Source organism: Haemaphysalis longicornis, unplaced genomic scaffold (genome assembly GCF_048455015.1).
Source record: "Haemaphysalis longicornis isolate Haplotype H1 unplaced genomic scaffold, Haemaphysalis longicornis Haplotype H1 scaffold_2, whole genome shotgun sequence".
Classification (NCBI taxonomy): Eukaryota; Metazoa; Arthropoda; class Arachnida; order Ixodida; family Ixodidae; genus Haemaphysalis; species Haemaphysalis longicornis.
In genome coordinates this window covers 223525673-223543886 of record NW_027526295.1, presented here as the reverse complement: position 1 = coordinate 223543886, position 18214 = coordinate 223525673, and the positions used below count along the sequence as shown (strand labels likewise).

At 43.2% G+C, this 18214-nt stretch overlaps 1 protein-coding gene and 1 long non-coding RNA gene across 3 annotated transcripts in view; one reads left to right on the top strand and one right to left on the bottom strand.

The window, feature by feature from the left end:
• Positions 1-18214, bottom strand: part of LOC144169991 (uncharacterized) — a 190762-nt gene that overhangs the window by 5108 nt on the left and 167440 nt on the right. The window contains exons 58-80 of one of the 2 annotated variants that reach the window (XM_077699479.1): positions 17716-17920; positions 16887-17012; positions 16604-16790; positions 16371-16502; positions 16193-16276; positions 15652-15848; positions 15058-15134; positions 14816-14963; positions 13942-14286; positions 11161-11437; positions 10695-10778; positions 9194-9403; positions 8604-8758; positions 8348-8408; positions 6747-7040; positions 5022-5160; positions 3662-3921; positions 3093-3204; positions 2328-2387; positions 2075-2181; positions 1838-1979; positions 1006-1140; positions 475-578 (exon numbers count right to left, since the gene is read on the bottom strand). In XM_077699479.1, the coding sequence (XP_077555605.1) occupies positions 475-578; positions 1006-1140; positions 1838-1979; positions 2075-2181; positions 2328-2387; positions 3093-3204; positions 3662-3921; positions 5022-5160; positions 6747-7040; positions 8348-8408; positions 8604-8758; positions 9194-9403; positions 10695-10778; positions 11161-11437; positions 13942-14286; positions 14816-14963; positions 15058-15134; positions 15652-15848; positions 16193-16276; positions 16371-16502; positions 16604-16790; positions 16887-17012; positions 17716-17920 (3641 nt within the window). Of the gene's footprint in view, positions 1-474; positions 579-1005; positions 1141-1837; positions 1980-2074; positions 2182-2327; positions 2388-3092; positions 3205-3661; positions 3922-5012; positions 5161-6746; positions 7041-8347; positions 8409-8603; positions 8759-9193; positions 9404-10694; positions 10779-11160; positions 11438-13941; positions 14287-14815; positions 14964-15057; positions 15135-15651; positions 15849-16192; positions 16277-16370; positions 16503-16603; positions 16791-16886; positions 17013-17715; positions 17921-18214 lie in introns of both variants that reach the window. The other variant, XM_077699478.1, reaches the window with a different exon arrangement.
• LOC144169992 (uncharacterized) overlaps positions 1-18214 on the top strand; it is a 54392-nt gene that overhangs the window by 8000 nt on the left and 28178 nt on the right. Inside the window, exons 2-5 of the long non-coding RNA XR_013322550.1 lie at positions 7903-8043; positions 10715-10763; positions 14884-14972; positions 17697-17833. This is a non-coding gene — a long non-coding RNA (uncharacterized LOC144169992). The remainder of the gene's footprint in view (positions 1-7902; positions 8044-10714; positions 10764-14883; positions 14973-17696; positions 17834-18214) is intronic.

The following is an 18214-nucleotide window of genomic DNA, read 5'->3' as shown; positions in this document are numbered from 1 at the left end:
GGTCCTGGGTGTGGGGGTACTCAGCAAAGAATGCTACATATTAGGTAATTAAAACACAATATGCACAGTCATAGGCACATTTTGAGCCTATGCAATCCGGTTCCACTCCTACCCATCATTCCCGTCAAAGTGTAAGGGATGTTTTCAGAGTTCGCGGTGATACTAGCGCCAGATTCCTCTCTAGGTATTATTGTATGAAACTCTATGATCCCAGCATTGTATGCAACATCATCAAGTGCAGGTACTTTATTTATAATCAGCTCTTTAGTACAAAATTATGACTCCAAAATCCAGTCACGGAAGTGGGTCAGAAGTTACTGAGTTAGAATTTTAAGCAACTGGTTGCTTATTAAATCAGCGTTTAATTTTGCCAATTTCAGTGCGCTCTGTTGCTCTGTAGCTATTTTATACCTGCATGCTTCAATTAAGCCTCGAAAAGTATCAGACCAAATCAGCTTCTCGCAAATTCCTTGCCTGTGAGATGTTAGCAGTACTGAGCGTTTTTTCTGGATGGCTTCAGAGACGTTGGACCACACCAGCCGTCGAGTAACTGGGTCCATTCCACTCGTTGGTTCATCCTGCATGTGAAATAAGCGAAACGAGTGAGTTGTGAAGCGAGAAAATTGCGTGCAAAATAGGTAAATGGTCCATAAACCTTATTACAGCGTTGATGACTACGGTGCAAATTGAAACATGCAGTTGAATCGCAAGAAGGTTAAAATGTAAGCATTGTTTCAAAAGCACGCACAGTTATGCAAGAACTGCATTTGTTCAAGCCACAATATGCTCCACAGGGCATGAATTAAGAAGGCGTAGCATCTAGAAAAAGCTGTAATTTTAAGTATGGATGCTTTAGCATGACCAAGTTTTTATGACATAGCATGCACAGAGTTGAAAAAAAAGGCTGAGTACACAAAAAAAGAAACGAAGAAACTGTAGGGGGTGGTAAAAAATGCGTGAGGGAGAGTTGAGGAAAAAAAGGGGGAAAAGATCGGGCAAACTGACCAGAAGCACAATCTGTGGGTTTCCAAGCATGGAGATTGCCGTGCAGACTTTTCGTCGAGTCCCCCGGCTGAGTGTTCCCACTCTGTGGTTGGCGTGGTGGGTGAGCTGAAATCTCGACAGGGAATTGTCGACAACCTGCAAACGCAGTGATAAAGTTATAGATTTCGCGCGGTATTAGAATTGCAAAGGACAAAAAGTCATGAGTCTAGAAAAGAAGATAGTAACTGAAGCACACTTTAGAAAAAACATGATTACACCTGTGAGGTAAAGAAAGACCATGTTGCATGATAAGTGAATCATGTTACTTGGAGCTGAATAAGGTTAAAGCCACTCAATCTCACTATTTTAAAGACTAATAGCATAACACATTTGTTGCCTCTATAATTTAAAATTGTCCCTGGCAAGCAGAAAGCAAGTGCTATGTTAAACGTTCACCTGTAGTAAAAACTTTACGTTGAAACAACGAAATAGCTTCCGACATTTTCAATTTGTAGTAGTAACTTTGGGAAACATAAATAGCACATAACAATATTGCTGTAATACACGCCATATTTTGAATGCTTGGGTGAACTATTAGAAAATGACAAGGAAAGCTAGAACACTAGTCTTAATATAATGCTGATGCTCTGAACATAATCCTAGCGGGATGTAACTGTGAATGGCTATATTTTTTCACTGAAGAAGCTGCGTATAATTTACGATTGCTTGCTTTTTTCCAAGCAACATGACAGTATCGTATGTTGGCTAACCTAGTACATACAATAACTTATATGGCAGTGTAGTGGCTACCGCAGATACATTTTTTCATGCAAGTGTGAAAAGAATAAGCTACCTTCTTTATGTCACTCTTTGGAATTCCCCGCATCATGGAATAAACGACGAGGTGCTCCGTTGGAGACAGCAGGTCATCCAGCGCATCTGCCTGGGGACAGTAGCCGACCAACTGGGTGCCCTTGGAAAACACCTTGTCTAGCCTGCAAGCAAGGAGACTCGCGTTTCAGTCCACGGGCAACAAGCAGCTAGAAGGTGCGAGGCATTCAGCTTGGACACAAAGAAAGCTAGAGATTACCTTGTGTCCTGAACAAAAGTGGTGCCTTCAGTGGGCTGAAGCTGCCCGGTCAGAATGCGGAACAGGGTTGTCTTCCCAGCACCATTCACACCCAGTAGTCCAAAGCACTGTGGGGTAGAAATTGTGGAAGTCGCTTTGAACTGGAGGGTGACTTCAGAGGACTTCACCAATCTTAAAGTGATTAAAATGGATTCACTAGAGGGTGACTTCAAAGGATTTCACTAATGTGCTACGTATAATATCAGGTGCATACCTCGCCCTTTGGAATCCCAAACGAGACGTTGTCCACTGCTCTGTGCCGGCCTTGGTAAACCTGCACAGAAAATAGGCGACGGGTGCTCGCAAAGAGTGTGCAATGAAGGTACAAAATAATGCATGACAAGGGCCCATTTTTATCACACCTTTGTAATGTACGACTACTTATGGTATATACTTTTGCAGCGTAGATCTGCCTTTGAGCAATTTGGGCCATGTTGAATTATACAGTGTTGAGATCGCTGTTACTAATGTGTATCTGGTTAATGTGATGCTTCTGGCACTAACCTCTTATTTACCATAATTTCTTTGTCAGAAGTGATATGAATACTCACTCTCTTGTTTTCATTGTTTTTATGGTCATTTAGGACAAATTTATCATTTTTAAAATTTATTTTGCAACATAGTGGCAAATAAGAGCACCAAAATTTTCTTAAAAGCATGTGCGTTTGCTGTGGCGTTCACTGTACGCCACTAAAGTGTGTTCACTGTATGCCACTAAAGTTACTACATTGGGCTTGTGTATGCTTTTGGCTTATACAATGCAGGGTTAACAGATCAAGCATGCTAATTTGTCAGTCGCAGTTATCAGGATTACAGAGATTTCTGCACCCCAGTTTGTGCGAATGTTGCATGAATGCACCCCAATTTGCGCAAATGTACCGCCTCAAAGTAGTGCTGACAAGTTTCACTTCTGACTTTGGTAAAAAAAGCTAGTGTCAATATCCTATATAAATGGGCAGTACAAGTATAGAAACAATACCTTTACAACGTCCAGCACTCTGAGCACATCCTGCTTGCCACTGTCTCCATTTGCTCGAATCCTTTCTGCCATCACGTCGTTGTCCTCACTCATCCTCGCTGGCTTTGGCTTTCTGGAATGAAAGCATACAAGCTCTGGCAACATTTGTTGGGAAGCGTAGGACTGCTATGCTTGTAGTGGCCATTAACTCCTACCAAGGGAGCCAGTGAATTTGTGTCAATGTGACCGGGCCATTATGTGTTTACCCACCGAGTGTATGCGAGCAGAAAAGTGTCAACTTTATACTTCACAGGTGAATTGCAATCTAATTCTAGCACTGAGCTTGATACTGCAACATGCCAGTGTGGGCGGGAACATTTTTATACCTGTAGCTTGAAGAGTGTGGAGGAGCCATACTTGAATGCTGTTAGTTTTGGCTGTTAATTATGTTATTAAGTCACTGCTGCTTCAATAGTTTTGATATACAAGAGAAGCTTCAAGAAGGCATATCTTGCTTCTGTTTCTGTGGGTCAGTGTCATTCATTCTGAGCTGTTTCGACCGTAAAAATAAGTAGTGGGGGAGTGCTTGCCTAGGAAGCGAGGGTGTTTTGAGGCGACACTCCAGGATGAGGTTGATGCAGAAGGCGACGAGGCCAACCAAGAACATGGCGTAAAAGTTGTAGTTGAGGACTTCATTGCTGAAGGGGTTCTCGTAGGTGTCCTGGCCGAAGCGACTGTATATGTCGGCCTGAATGTGGTTCTTGGCGAGGGTAACAAATCCTCCTATCAGTGCATATTGTGGGAAAATGAGCGCTGCATTTTGCAGTACCGCCGTGAAGTGGCGAGTTCCCTGTGGAGAAAAAAAATGACAAAACAGAGCAACAGAACATATTACAAAACCTGTAATGTGTCAAACCTTAGCTTCTATTTTTCATCAATTCACTGATACAGCATGCGTACCAAGGGCTTAAGTATTGGTTTCAAGTATTGCCAAATGCAGTAAAAGCTCATAGATTTGAACCATGAGGGGATGCCATATCAGTTCGAGTTAATGAAAGTGAAGAATAACTACGGTACACTGCGGTTGGGGAGCAGCAGGAATGCCAACAATTTAATGCTTGCAAATGTCCGTGATTGCAGTCTCTGCCCTTTGCCCTTGAAGGCGAGAACCAGCACTTTTTGCTCTATTATATTTAATGGAAGGCCTCCGCTTTGCCTTCAAAACTGAAGAGGCGGGCGGCATTCAATCCAGTCATGATTTTCTATCAAACGGCTGCATTGCTGCTTTGCCATTCCCCTCTCTGTTTATACTGGCAGTGACAGGTTATGTGCTTCTGACCTGAGAAATGATGTCGCAGTACGTCAGCGCACCAGACATTACTGCAGTGTCCGCCGTGGCAGTTTTAAATTTATTTTATCCCATTTTACCTTCTCTCTCCATTCTTCTCTCAGCTGCAGAGGCAATGCAATTTTGCGAATAGGCAGCGGGTGCATTTTTCTGGTCATGTACCAGGTGCCAAGCTTTCATTGCCGTGAATGGAGTTCAAATTGTTCATTTTACTCGCATTTGAATTAATGGGCTTTTCAATACTTAGGCTTTTATGGAGCTTGGCCGGACCGAATTGTGCAGTTAAAATTACCCATAAATTCGAATGATTGATGTTCGAATTAACGAGCTTCCACTGCATTGTAACATTTACTCCAACAATTTCACTCAAGTCGAATCAAGCTGTGCTGTGCAAATCGTGCAAGCGTGCAGGCTTTGTTGCGACACTGGCATCACATTGTTAAGAATAAACAATGCCCGCCACATCATTTGCATCTGATGCTGTTGTCTTCGTGCCCTTTTACGTCTGTGAAGGAACAAAGAATCCTGTATCGCAGGGTACTTCCATCAGAACGTAGAAGAGAGGTGCATTGATGGTGCCGGGTGGTACTTACAGGGTTTACCTGAATAATGTTCAACACCAGCATTATGATCGCTATGTTGAGGCCGATGAACAGGTTGACGCAGTAGAGCACGACAAAGGAGATGCTCGCTTCCTTGAACAGCCGGGACAGGCAGTACATGACGGGTGTGGTGCCCCACCTGAAACAGCACAAACGAGGAGCAGTGAGCCTAGCTTGCACAAATAGGTCTGAGCTGTTAGTGCAAATCGGTGCAAATGTAGGTTTGAGCTACAAAGCAAAAAGTCAAGACGTGTTTTGTACAGAGGAACCCCGATTTACGTCCCCTGGTTTTACGACGACTCACTTCTTACGACAACTTATCGCGGTCCCAGCAAACTCTCCATAGAAACAATGCATTTAAAGCTCCAATTACACAACACTCATATGCACGTGGTCCGCGTCATACGACAGCCGTTGGCAGAGATAAACCGATGGTTTTCCCACCTTTTACGCTGCTTTGCCACCTTGTCCCGACCTGTATTTCTTAATCCCCGTTTGACGCTGCTTCATGTGCAACGGTAAACAGTCCGCCAGCAGGGCCGACCATTTGCTGAACAGACTGGAGCAAGCAGGCAGGTAGTGGCAGGCAGGAGCCTTTTATTTTTTATTTTTTTTTTGCTTGGGATGTACTAAATACAGTAATTTAAAAATGTTCTTAGCCCACCTGTCACGTGGGACCGCTCCACCGAGTAAGAACAGACTCAGCCTGTACACCAGCTTGGCTACATAAAATCAACATTGTTTCATCCCCTTTGTGCCCCTTGTGCAGTGTGACTGGCGACACTGATCACTTCATTATGAACTGCTCCAAAACCAACCGTGAGCGAATGAACTTTTTTCGTGATCTCCAGAATTTAGGAGTGCCCCATGCTACATCGGAGAACATTTTTCCTAGGGACCGCTGGATTGTGCGAAGAGAGGTGTTTCATCTCCTACTCGGATTCTTGCACTCCACAGGACTAAGTGAGGTGTGGTGACATTGTGTGTCTGTTATTTTAGGACTAAGTGAGGTGTGATGACTTTGAGAGTCTCTGACATTGTATTGGGAACGATGAGGCGGAGCAATTGCCGGCCGCTATTCAAGGCTAAGTTCACCTCATTCAGCAATACTTACTACTACTACTACTACTACCATCTAGTAGGCCAATCATAAGAAACCCCAGTCATACGATGCTTTCGAGCAGTCCCTTGAAAGTCGAATTGTCGGTGTGTCACTGTATTTGGTTTGTATTTGACATTAACGACATTTCTGTTTGTGTTTGTCTCAGCCACCCACTCACAAGCAGTACCGTTATACAAACAAAACAGCGACCATTTTAAATGCAAGATAGCCTGCTGCTTATATCCAGACCATGTACTAAAAGAAAGTGTTGAGGATTTATTTTAAGTGGCCAATATTTAAATGGCCAAAGGTTTTCAAATACAATGTTTGTACTGGAGGGCAATTAAGTGAACAACATTAAAAGACTGACCAGTCCTCCTATTTATTGCAATGTATGCTACTGCAATTGGTTACGTTTGTTCACAATACCATTCATGCCAATATTTAATCCGCTTAATTAAGGGTGGGAGATTTTGTTGCACCATGTAAACACTTCACGATGCTCATGCTACACTGTGTTGTTAAAAATTTTATCAAAAAGCTCAGAGGGAGCAAAAAGAATCACTGTGGCATTCTTTCTCATCTTTTTTAGCATGTTTGTAGCCCATAGGTTGTGTCCTCACCCAAAGAGAACCATGAGCAGAAGCACCGCGGGAAAGTTGAGCTTGCTGACGTATACGGGGAGGCCGAACGAGATGATGATGATGGCCGAGAGGGCAACTGCCGTGAGGACGAGGCCCATGTCCCAAATGAACGTGGTCGTCCAGTAGAGCAGCGTCCCAATCCCAGAGATGCTCTGAACCTGCTTTTCGTCACGCATGCGTTCATTCACGACGTACACGATGACCCTCGAAGGGATGAAGGCCAGTCCCATGAGCACCACCATGGCAATGCCCACTTCAGAGACGTGTCCAAGTCTAAAAGGAAAGGGACGCACTGTGAACACATTCTACAGGTGCATGAATGCATCTGTGAGCAGTACAAAGTTTTTTATGCTTGGCTGTGAACAAATTGATCAGAGGGGAAATGTAATGCTGACATGAAAAAGAAAGGGTAAATGTAATTAAAGTAGCCGGTGAAAACACACTGAGTGTGATTCTGTAGGACATGCTTGTTTCATTATCAACAAGCCTATCTTTCACACTTTTATCGGGTGTGCTGCAATAATATTGTGTAGGCAGGCATAAATAAACGTCATTGTGGCTTCCTTTTGAGTTGCTATAGTGCAGGGAGCAATGAACAAGGCAAATTGGTGCAGTTTCTTGTAAAGCTGATTATGTAGCTCATTATACGGCAAGTTCTTTGTTTTTTGTATGTGATACACACAGTATAAAGTAACTTTGAGAATATGTCTTACATCTGAGATGAATTATAGTTCAGGGAAAATTGACAGAGGGAAGAAATTCTGAAAAGCAATACGTGGAGGCTATGCAGAAGCCAACTAGACTCCTCTGATTTTCACAGCACAAAAAATACTGATCTGGCCCCATTGATTAAACCAGAAATACGGTTTTTCCTGTGGAGTTAGTATTATTTCCTAACTGGGAGAGACTGGCGGGATGAATATTTGTTGTTCGTGTTTATTATTGCCATAAAAAAACTTGCTCTCATAGTCGTCACCACCAGCATCACCGCCTGAACAGCTGGGCAGGAAAACAGCATAATTTTCACATTAGCAATTATTCTCAAGTAGGAGTTCATTAAAACATATTTCACGATGCTCCTGGATTGGTTCTTTGAGCATTCACCCTGATTGTTGTGACGTTTCTACTCTTACAGGGGACCGCAAACAAGCGAAGAAAGTGAGCAAGTGATCGGGGCCTGCAATGATTGAGCAAAGTGACCTGGTGTTGAAAAAATTCAACCTCTGAGGAATTCCCCAGGCTGAGTCAGCAGTTTTATGTGGAGCTACCAAGTTGGGTTGGTGAATGGCAACTTTTTTGAAATTGCTAGTGTAGTAATTGTTCATCATTGCCTTGCAATTTCGGCAAGTCTTTGGTGCTTTTGAACAAATATTCTAGAGATCACTGGTTTAGAGACAATCGCGAGGCATTTTGCTCTTGTAAGCACTTCCTGAAGCCCAATTTGAGGTATAGCAAGGGCCTACATCATGAAAGTGAATGTTAGAGGTTGAACAAGTTGCGCTCCTTCCCAACCAGTCATGCAAGTTAGCTAGCGCAGAACAGAAAACACCCATTGCATGCAGTGAAAAGCATTCACTTACATTGTCTGTTTCCCAAGCTGTTCAGAAGACAAGTGAAGAGGGTGGTTGTACACCGTGATCCCTTCAATCAGAAAAATTCATCGGGAAGTTAGTGTCATAGCGCAGCAAACCACCAACGTCATTCTCACACAGAAAGGGGGAAAAAAAAAAGGCATGCACCACTCGTGTATAGCCACGTCACTTTGATTTCATGCTTCTAGGATTTAGTGTATACTTATAAATTGAGTCAACAAAACGGTAGAGATGCTTTACTCACCCACACCGGACGCATTGAGTGGGGATTTGGAGCGAGTGACCGCAGATCTGAGAATCGCATTGCTGAGGGCGTTTTGGTATGCCGGCATGGCGTGGTAGCCGGTGTTGTCATACCACACTTTGACCTCATTCTCCTCGAATGACCAACCTCCGTACCTATGAAGCAAAATTGACATTGTTAATGCAGTGATCGTCCTGGTTTCATTATTTTTTGTAGCGGGTGGGGTGCGAATAAAAACATTGTTATCCCACTGATAGCGGGAAGCCGTGTTTACGTTAATTAAGATAAGATGGTGAGCAAAGGTAGTCTACCTCCTTGGTTACACCTTGATTAGGCCCTGGTGGCATAGATTACACAGGCTACTGTATTTTTCTTTTGCTTTTTTCATCATATATATAAACTGTTACAACAATTTCAGTGCGCAAAACAAGGTTGAAGGTTAGAAATACCATTGCAAATGGTTTGGGTGTTTTTTCATTGTCTGCCTATGTCCTTTGCACTGTTTTTTGTCTTTATATGGGATCAGAAACTAGCCTGAGCTTCTATATTGTCATGTTAGGCCCTTTCAGAGCATATGTTTAATGTCTCACCGTCGTTCAATGAACTCTGGGAATGAAGCCAGTAGGTAATTTGGTATTTGAAGTCCGGTAACATTGTAGACAATGTCGCTTGTTTCTGCTGTGATGCTCGGTACATCCCCAAGTTCGTAGATATCTGAAGTGTCACAAGTGTAGTGCAGGGCTCCCTTTGGCACTTCCTTGAATCGGCCAGGCTTCCCAGTAGTGCTCGTGCAGTGAGACCTGCAAAGTTTGGAGTTACGCAAGAAATCCGGTTGCTCATTTAAGTTCACATGGGTGCACATCTTAGTGCTGAGTACCAGCAGTAGAGTGATGTAAAAAGTCACCAATGCTTTTTCTAAAATTTTGTTTTCTTTGCTGGTTTTTGACTAAGCTAGCCATTGTAGCAGTTTGGTGGGCTACGTCAGTTGCAGCAGCCACTCTAAATGGAGTGGCTTAGAGTGAAAGCTGTTTATCTGAACTCTGTCACCCTCAGTCCACAAAAAACTATAAGCGAGCAGCTTGTGTTGTCACTGCAAAGGGAAAACAGTGCAAAGGGAAATAGTTGTGCATGACAGAACAACGAGGCATTCAGCTTGGTATGTGGGTTGTACAACATCACATAGCTATACAAAACCTGTGCTTATAGAATTCTATGCAACAAGGTAGCGTGATCTTCATCGGTTTAACACCAAGATCATAAACGTTGGTGAGAACCATGTCATGATCATGAGTGGGGGCTATGCAGACAAAGAATGTTAATTAGAATGTAAAGAAAGAATTAGAATTCACAGTAGAGTGCGAGCACAAAAACAGTGGGAGAATGCGGAAGCCAGCGAGAGAAGTTAAGGGGTGTAGGGACAAGAATGGGCAGCAGCAAAGGAAGCCAAAGAATAAGGATGGGAAGAAAGCGAAGCTAGATACACTTGCACTGCATAAACGTTTTATTGGTGGGTGCTAGTGAATGGCTGTTGCCGAATTCATGATGTGCTCGGCTACATTTGTCGGTCATTTGTTTGGCAAAGCTTGACAGCATTGAGCATACTTAAACCAAAATTTTTATCACTGTTTTTTTGTTTTACTTCATACAAATCACTCAATCACTGTCATAGATATGTGCCAAGCAATCCCACAGGCTTAATGTCCCTCTAGTTTGCCTGCTGCCTATTTCTAGCTTTTCACTGTCCCTGATTATGAAGCTATGCTGCCACTGGTGCAAGAAGTGCCATACTCTATATTAACGGAGCTAGTTTACATATTTCTTGCTACAAATAACATTTTGAAGAAGGCCATAAAATGTGGCATGGTTAATCCTAGTGGCTGTAGAAAGAATATGGAAGTGCGCATATAATGGTACACATATGTTTTTACTATAAACATAAATGGATCCCCTGTGTGTGTGTCTACTATATATAAATATATAACAATTTTTTTGTGTCTGCACACCCACACATCCACACACATGCAATGTGAACTTGTTTGCTTGTTGCTTGTAGACCGAAAGATCATGTGCAAGAATGCAAAACCAACTTACTGTGCTGCATTACTTTGCAGGCATGATGGGCCAACTCCAGGGAAAGACAGCAGCTTTTCTGATACCATGGTGGGTGGCGTTTCACTGGGAAAAGAAATTAGTTAAATAATTAATTAACATAACTTGTTGAGGGGCCAGTTGGTTCATGATTTGATACAAGCATGAATTTGTTCCTTGCATTATAAACAGAGCTAACGAAAATGCACTGGAACCTCTATGGACACTTATGAGCAAAGATGTCCTGGTTCCACATGAACTACGCTTCCAGCAAAATGGCTTCATCACTTTTCTGTCCACTTTGGTACAAAAACATATTATCTTAACTACAGCAATTCCAGTTTTTGAGGAGCATGAAGTGAACTGGGCTCCTGGCAGAATAGTTAACTTAGATATATCCATAGGACAACTTTGGCTCTTCAATTTACACACCAACGTGTCTTAAATTCGCAAGAACATTGACTCGTACCTGATGAAGCCGACAGGCCCCAGTCCATAGAGCTGTGTGGTGAGCTTCAGGGACGGTTCGGGCGTGGCTCGTGGGGCGATCATGGTGAAGCCCATGGCCAGTGCGATGAAAGTGCACGGTAGCACAATGCTGAAGAATATGGCCTTCCAGTTCTTCACGGTGTGGTAGAAACGCTTCAGGATGAGCGCCTTGAACTGGCTGGCCTTCAGCGCGCTTCCTGTCAGGCTGTGCTTGGCCCCCAGGGGAAGCCCCAGGGTAGGATTGTCCAGCTCGATACCTGCGAGGTTGAAAGCATTTCAAAGCTTGTGTTTAGCAATGATGGTGCAATAGCTGTTGAAGCAAGTCATTTAATAGAATGGGGCGCAGTGAGAGAATAAGAGGTGTCAGCATTGTCTAGTTTGCAACACGCAAGCATGCATGCATGCTCACACGTAGAGAGAGAGAGAGAGAGAGAGAGAGACCATGGAAAAAGTGCTGGCATTGTGCTTTAAGATTTCTCTTTTTGTCTCTAACTGGCATTTAGTTTAGCATAGTATCAAGAGTTTTTGCAGGATCTGCTCTTTACAGACAGAATGAAGCAAAGGCAAGAGGGGCACCCGTTGTTTCATGATTTGGCTTCAGATCAGTGCAAAAACAAGCACGACAGTAGACAGAAAAAACATACACAAGCACTGAATACTGACTGATGTATATTAATTGTTGTATTGAAATATAAATGGAAAGTCTGTCCACTCCCTCTCTTTAAAATACAGTGTCTCCTTTTGCATTAAACTTGTAGACGAAGTGTACATTTGCCCTGGTGCTCTTTTGTGTATTACGAAGGCTTCACATAGCTTGCACTTGTGCTGTTCTTTGTAGTGTTCCACGCGTAACACACACATGTGCAGCCGGCGTGCCGATTGTCGCTTTTTTTCATGCAGTGTTTTACTCATTAGCTTGTCTGGCCAATGTAAAGATAGGCTGCACCATAGTGGCTCATCACACATAGGGTTGTTCGTTTTCAGGTAAAACCTGATTTTACCCGATTGTTACACCCCTAAAATGTGTCAGAAGAATCAGGTTAAACCTTATTTCTCCTTAAATGGGCCTTTTCAAAGTAGCGACCTACACAATCGTGCGCTAGTGGTCCGCCATTCTCAACCAGCACTTGCTGCAAGCAAGCCCCCACAAACACAGCTTTCGAACTCATTGGGTATTGGCATGACTCTACCACTCGCTATCCCCGGCCCGCAAATGCGCTGACATTGTTGCGCCTAGCTAATGGAAGCTGTGATGTCAAGAGAGCTTTCTTCTGGCTGAGATACATTCTATGATCAGACAGGTCTCAATGGAGCTCGACATGTTGCACATGCCGATGATAATTTATGTAAACAAACCCACCGCAGTAGCTCAGTGGCTAAGGCGTTGCGCTGCTGAGCACGAAGTCGCGGGTTCGATTCCCGGCCACGGTGGCCGCTTTTCTGATGGAGGCAAAAAGCAAAAATGCCCATGTGTACGAGATTTCGGCGCACGTTAAAGATCCCCAGGTGGTTGAAATTAATCCGGAGCCCTCCACTACGGCGCACCTCATCGCCTGCGTTGCGTCGGCGTGTTAAACCCTACAATCAATCATCAATTTATGTAAACAAGGATGTGTAAAAAATGGATGACGAGCTTTTCGTGAATATAACGTTTCATTTCTTAGAAGTTATCAATGCTCTTTGCTGTCATCATTACTGATTCATTTCCAAACAAACACGAAATTTCAGAGAGTATTTGTTAGAAAATGCTGATGTTTACCAGCTTGAACAAACACCAACTTTAACGTGTGTTAGAGTTAAGAAGCTCGTAATGCCTTCTGATAAAAAAACTGAGTGTGTTACTTCATACATCTGTGGATTTAACCCGAATTTAGGAATGATTTTACAAACAAATCCGATTTCTCCCCGATTATCAGTTTGAAAAATAGCACCCGATTTTTACCGCCATTTTTATAAAGATATAAAACTCGAAAACGAACAACCCTAATCATAAATACTTCACTCTTACATTCTAAGGTAAAATTGGCGTCTTTCTATTCACATTTTTCTTCACGCGCGGTTCATCACTGTCTACCATCTTACATAGCTTGCCCAACATGTTTTATGCCAAATAAAGTGCCAAATGGCACTTGGCACCCATTCTGCACAACCTCTTGCTGACAATGTCGGACAGCATGCTGAAGGACGTGCTACGTAACAGGAGGGTTGCAAAGGTCTTCCACTACGGGGACGGCTGTCTGGTTGTTAGGAAGAACTACGAGCAGAGCTCTCCTGAAGTTGTTGTCAACTTCCTCTTGACTTGGTAAAATATGGAGCGGCCGCAGCTGCTGTCAGCAATGCCTTGAGCAGATTATGCTACCATCAAGTTCCCGAAGGCCTTGAGTTACAAGTCAAAAATGCTTGCTGCTGGCTTCTCTGACTTTTTTGCAGCATAGGCAATAAGCTCTTGGGTGAGATGGGGACGATGGGGGACAGGTAACAGACCTCAATAATGACATCCATAACCCCCTCCCTACTTGCACAGCAGTGCGAGGCGCAATTTGAAGGAGGATGGGGAGGAGGCAAATCTAGCTGACCTCTTGTTTGAGCGTTATTCCACTGCATTTGGCTTTTTCAACATTTTCTGTTTCATGGGCTGACCCAGGGCAAAGGCTTCGTCAGGCCACAGAAGTCTCTTACCAGCTCTGCTGTGGCAATTTGCGTATGAAACCAAAATGTGAAACAAAACAGAGTGATGTCCAGCTTCGTGTGCAACACATACCTGCAGCGTACGGCTTCTCCTTCATGTCAACAATGCCAAGTGGTGCTGGTTGATGCAGTGGCTGGGCCGAGTTCGCTGGATTGCCGCCAGCGTCGCACAGTGTGCACAGGGAGAGGAAGACCTCTTCGAGCGTAGTGCTCGAGAGGCCGTAGTTCCCAAAGCCAAATTCGAGCATGCGTTCGTCGAGGAGAGAAAGGAGCCGCGAAAATGGGTAGAGCAGGCTCTTGTCAGGGTCTCTCTGTGGGAGGCTGATCACCACTTCTCCACCGTTGTTTTCGACCACTTGGGCTGGCGGCACGACGCTCCTTATGATGCCGAGGACGCCTTCGATGTCGGAGGAATCATCTGGAAAGGAGTTTAGGCTCGTTAACTGGTGGTGCTCTCTCGTAAGCGAAGTTGTACAACCCAATGCTGGCATGATGGAGTTACAGTTGCAGGCAAAATCTTTAAACTCACAAACTTTGTTATGCCAACATTCCAATAGAACCAAGATTTAAGAATGGGGAAAATTTATTACATTGAGAATGGAGCTAAATCAAAGTTTGTTATTCGACTTTATAGTACGCACATCTGCAACAGTTCACTAAAACACAAGCTTCGGGATAGGTCTTCAGAAGCCAGTACATACCTCTACACAATCACACATACACAGGAAGCAAGACGCACAGCATGTTTTTCCTGTCTTGGTGCTGCTTTGCGCTGGTTGGAGTGTGATCACCGGGAAATTTTGTTTTTGTGCAGTGACGCAGTTACTTGTTCTTAAATGGCTCACTGCTAGTACACGTTTTGAACAAAAAGTTGTAAAACGAATTGCTAGATATTTTTAGCATGCATGTAACTAGAATTGTAGCAGTCTATTGGTATGTCGTCTTACCATCAACGCTTGTCCTGGACACGTTGGAAGAGTGACCAGAATCGCTGTCTCTATTTGGCTCGGAACAGGACCTGGTCAGTGACAGCTGATAGCCGAAGCCAAACTTGCTCTTCAGCAGAAGAGGGGAGCCTTCACACAGCAGTTTTCCCTGAAAAAAGTAAGTGCTTCTTACACCTCTGCCACACTGTGCCATGTACTCAAAATTGCAGCTGCTAGCGACGTGCAAAGCTGCACGGTCATACCCTGTGTATGATTGCCACTTTGTCGCTCAGCACGTCCGCTTCGTCCATGTGGTGAGTTGTCAGCAAAATGGTCCGATCTGAAAGGACAGGTCATAAAAGAGCAATACATTCTGTAGGTTTCTGTTGTTTATTTCATGAGAAACATCCAGCTTGAAAGAAACTTTATTATACATTGACCTCATAAAAACAGAGTTGAACTGTGTGTGTGTGTGTGTGCTACGGTAAGCAATGAAATGCAATGTGCAGCTCTCTTCATAGCTAAAGCTAGTTTTGGCAAGGCATATACCTTTCCTCTCAATCTCAGTGTTGTACTTTTCTGTGAACTGTGAAGAGAAGTACGAAAAGTAGATTGATCAGGAGTGCAATAAAAAAAGTATAGCAAGTACAGCAATGGCCAAAGCAACAAGAATAACAATTTTAGCCTGTGGTCTTGTAGTATGATACGACAACACAGTTTTTTTAGCGTCACTCTCAGGCTAAACTCTCATATTCTGCTATAACTTGTGTAGCAGCCTATCTGTTAAGTTGGCTGGTCATTTTGTGATTGGGACTCAAAATGTAAACACATGCTGAGTCAAAGGCAGCAACATTTACCATGCTTATGCTTCAAGATCAGGTCCCATATGTTCCGGCGTGCCATGGGATCGACGCTGCTCGTTGGCTCATCTAGGATGACCAGCTTAGATCCCCCAACAAAGGAGAAGGCAACACAGAGCCTCCGTTGGAGACCACCAGACAGACGGCATGCCTGCTGGTTCTCTATGTGCTTCAGGCCCATCTGCCGTAGCAACCTGCACAAAAAATAAGTCCAGGAAGCTTTCGTTTTGTGCATTGGAAGTTAAAAAGAACAGAAAGTGAAAAAAGATGTACGCATGGTAGTGACGTTTTTTGTGTTCACCTGTCTTACTGTCTCTGTCTTCCAATCATTCTTTTTAAAGATTTTATCAAATGAACATATTTTATATAATATACTCATGCATGCTACTTTGGAAAAAAAAACAATACTAAAATTAAAACGAATATATTACAGCTTGGCACTTACAATCTAAAGTTTTTCCAAAATTGCTAAATCAATGTTTTGCAAATAGAACTTGTGACAAAAAGTACACGGTGAAGGTCGCAAAATAAGTATTACCTTTCAACGTCTTTTTCTACTTCCTCTGCTGACATCAACGCCTTGAGATTTCCAAAGAATGTCAGATGTTCCCTTACTGTAAGCCTGAAAGAGAGCAACGTAGTCATCTATCGATACCCTCTATACAAAAAAAAAAAATAATAATAAAAATGGGGCAGCACCAGGGGTGAAGACTTACTTGCCATACAGTGTGTTGTACTGTGGACAGTAGCCCAAATATTTTGTGATTTCCTTGGCCTGGTTGTTAATGTTCTTTCCATACACGAATACTTCCCCAGAAGTTGCCAAATGCTGCCCAGTGAGAACCTTTCTGTAAGTGCATAAGAGGTCGCAAGGAAAACACTTATTGGACTTCACTGAAGAGAATGTGTAAAAATTCATTCCTTAAAGGTGAAGCGGAATGTGGCTCACATGGTGCTGGTCTTTCCTGCCCCGTTTTGACCGAGGAGAGTGTTGATGTGACCCTCCTCAAAGTGAAGGGATAGGTGTGACACAGCCACCCGCTCAGTTGGCTTTCCGCTATTGTAAGCAACACACAGGTCTTGTATGGATATACCAGTTGAATTGGTCGGCAGCTTGTCGTTCACGATGTAGGGAACTGTGCAAAATAGGCATTCGCAATCGGGAAGTTTAGCAACTTAGATGGGCAAACGTTTCATTTACTTATTTCACTTCGTGATGCACTAAACCTCACCTTTTAAAAGCTGCGGTTTCATGCCATTGCCTATGGAGTCTGGCAAGCAGTACTGTGCTTTCGGCTCTGCCTTCTTGGATGAGAAGAAGGCCAGCAGCTTCCTTTTTGAGAATGAGGATTTTTCACCTGGAATAAGCAGCACGCTGGTATTATATATACGGCTGTATATTACTTAAGTTGCCTTGAATGAAGACTTCCCATAACATTGTGGATTATTTATCACAGTTAAAAATACACAAAGGGCTAGAGAAGCCCGAAATCAGCTGGGCACATAGAATATCCTAATTAATCCTAATATCCTAATAAATAACCAAATAGCTACTTAAAAATACATGGGGAAGGAGCCTTTTTGTTCATGCTCTTCCTAACATTAGAATTTAACTATCCTTATAGTTTGTAGTGTGCATGTCAAGATTGATATAATTTAAGCAAGTATGAAAATATTAACTGCACAAAGGTGCTGCAGATGAAAGTTAATTGATGAGTTATTTATTTTGCTCCATATTCCTTCAGTTAGCAATGTTTTCTGTTAAGGATTGGCGAGAGCCATGTGGGGGACCCTGTAATTTTCAGAGGCCGTATGGCTCTCTGTTATATATACTAATCTACTAATGTGCCCATTAGTTTCGTCATGTCGTCCTATGGGATGAAAGAAATGCACGTAAAAGAAAATAACAGCTGACCTACTGGAAGTACGTAAGTGAATCAGCTAAACCTTGAACAACTACTTTTGTGTCTCAAAATTTTTCCCGATTTAAACACTACCTTAATTAAGTTCTAAAATCTTGTTCTGAAATCTGCACTGTGTAGGTGAGTTCTGCCCACTCACCTAAGAACAAGTTGGACACCACCACACCTATCATGAAGTAGAGCAAACTGTCGAACAGCATCATGGCCAGGCAGTAACCCAGGCTCATGTCATCCCCTGGGACTGGGCTTTGCCACAGGTATTTCCACTGCACGCCCAATCCTTGCTCTTCAAATCGGCTTACGTACAGGCAGCCATAGCTGAATGATGTTGACATGAACAGGCACTGAAAAACACAAGGAAGGCAAATCAATTTTCCAGACTAGAGGGTAACAAGGAATGTGCTTATAGTGAGATAAAAACCATGTTAATGCTTATAGCACAGTGTTTTCTTGATGAAGTAAAGTAGTATTTGGCTTGTACCCATTTAATCATTGATTGATTGATGGTAGAGTTTAATGTGCCGACGCAACGCAGGCAATGAGGCATGCCGTAGTGGAGGACTCCGGATTAATTTTGACCACCTGGGGATCTTTAAATCGCGCCGAAATCTCGTAAACACGGGCGTTTTTGCTTTTTG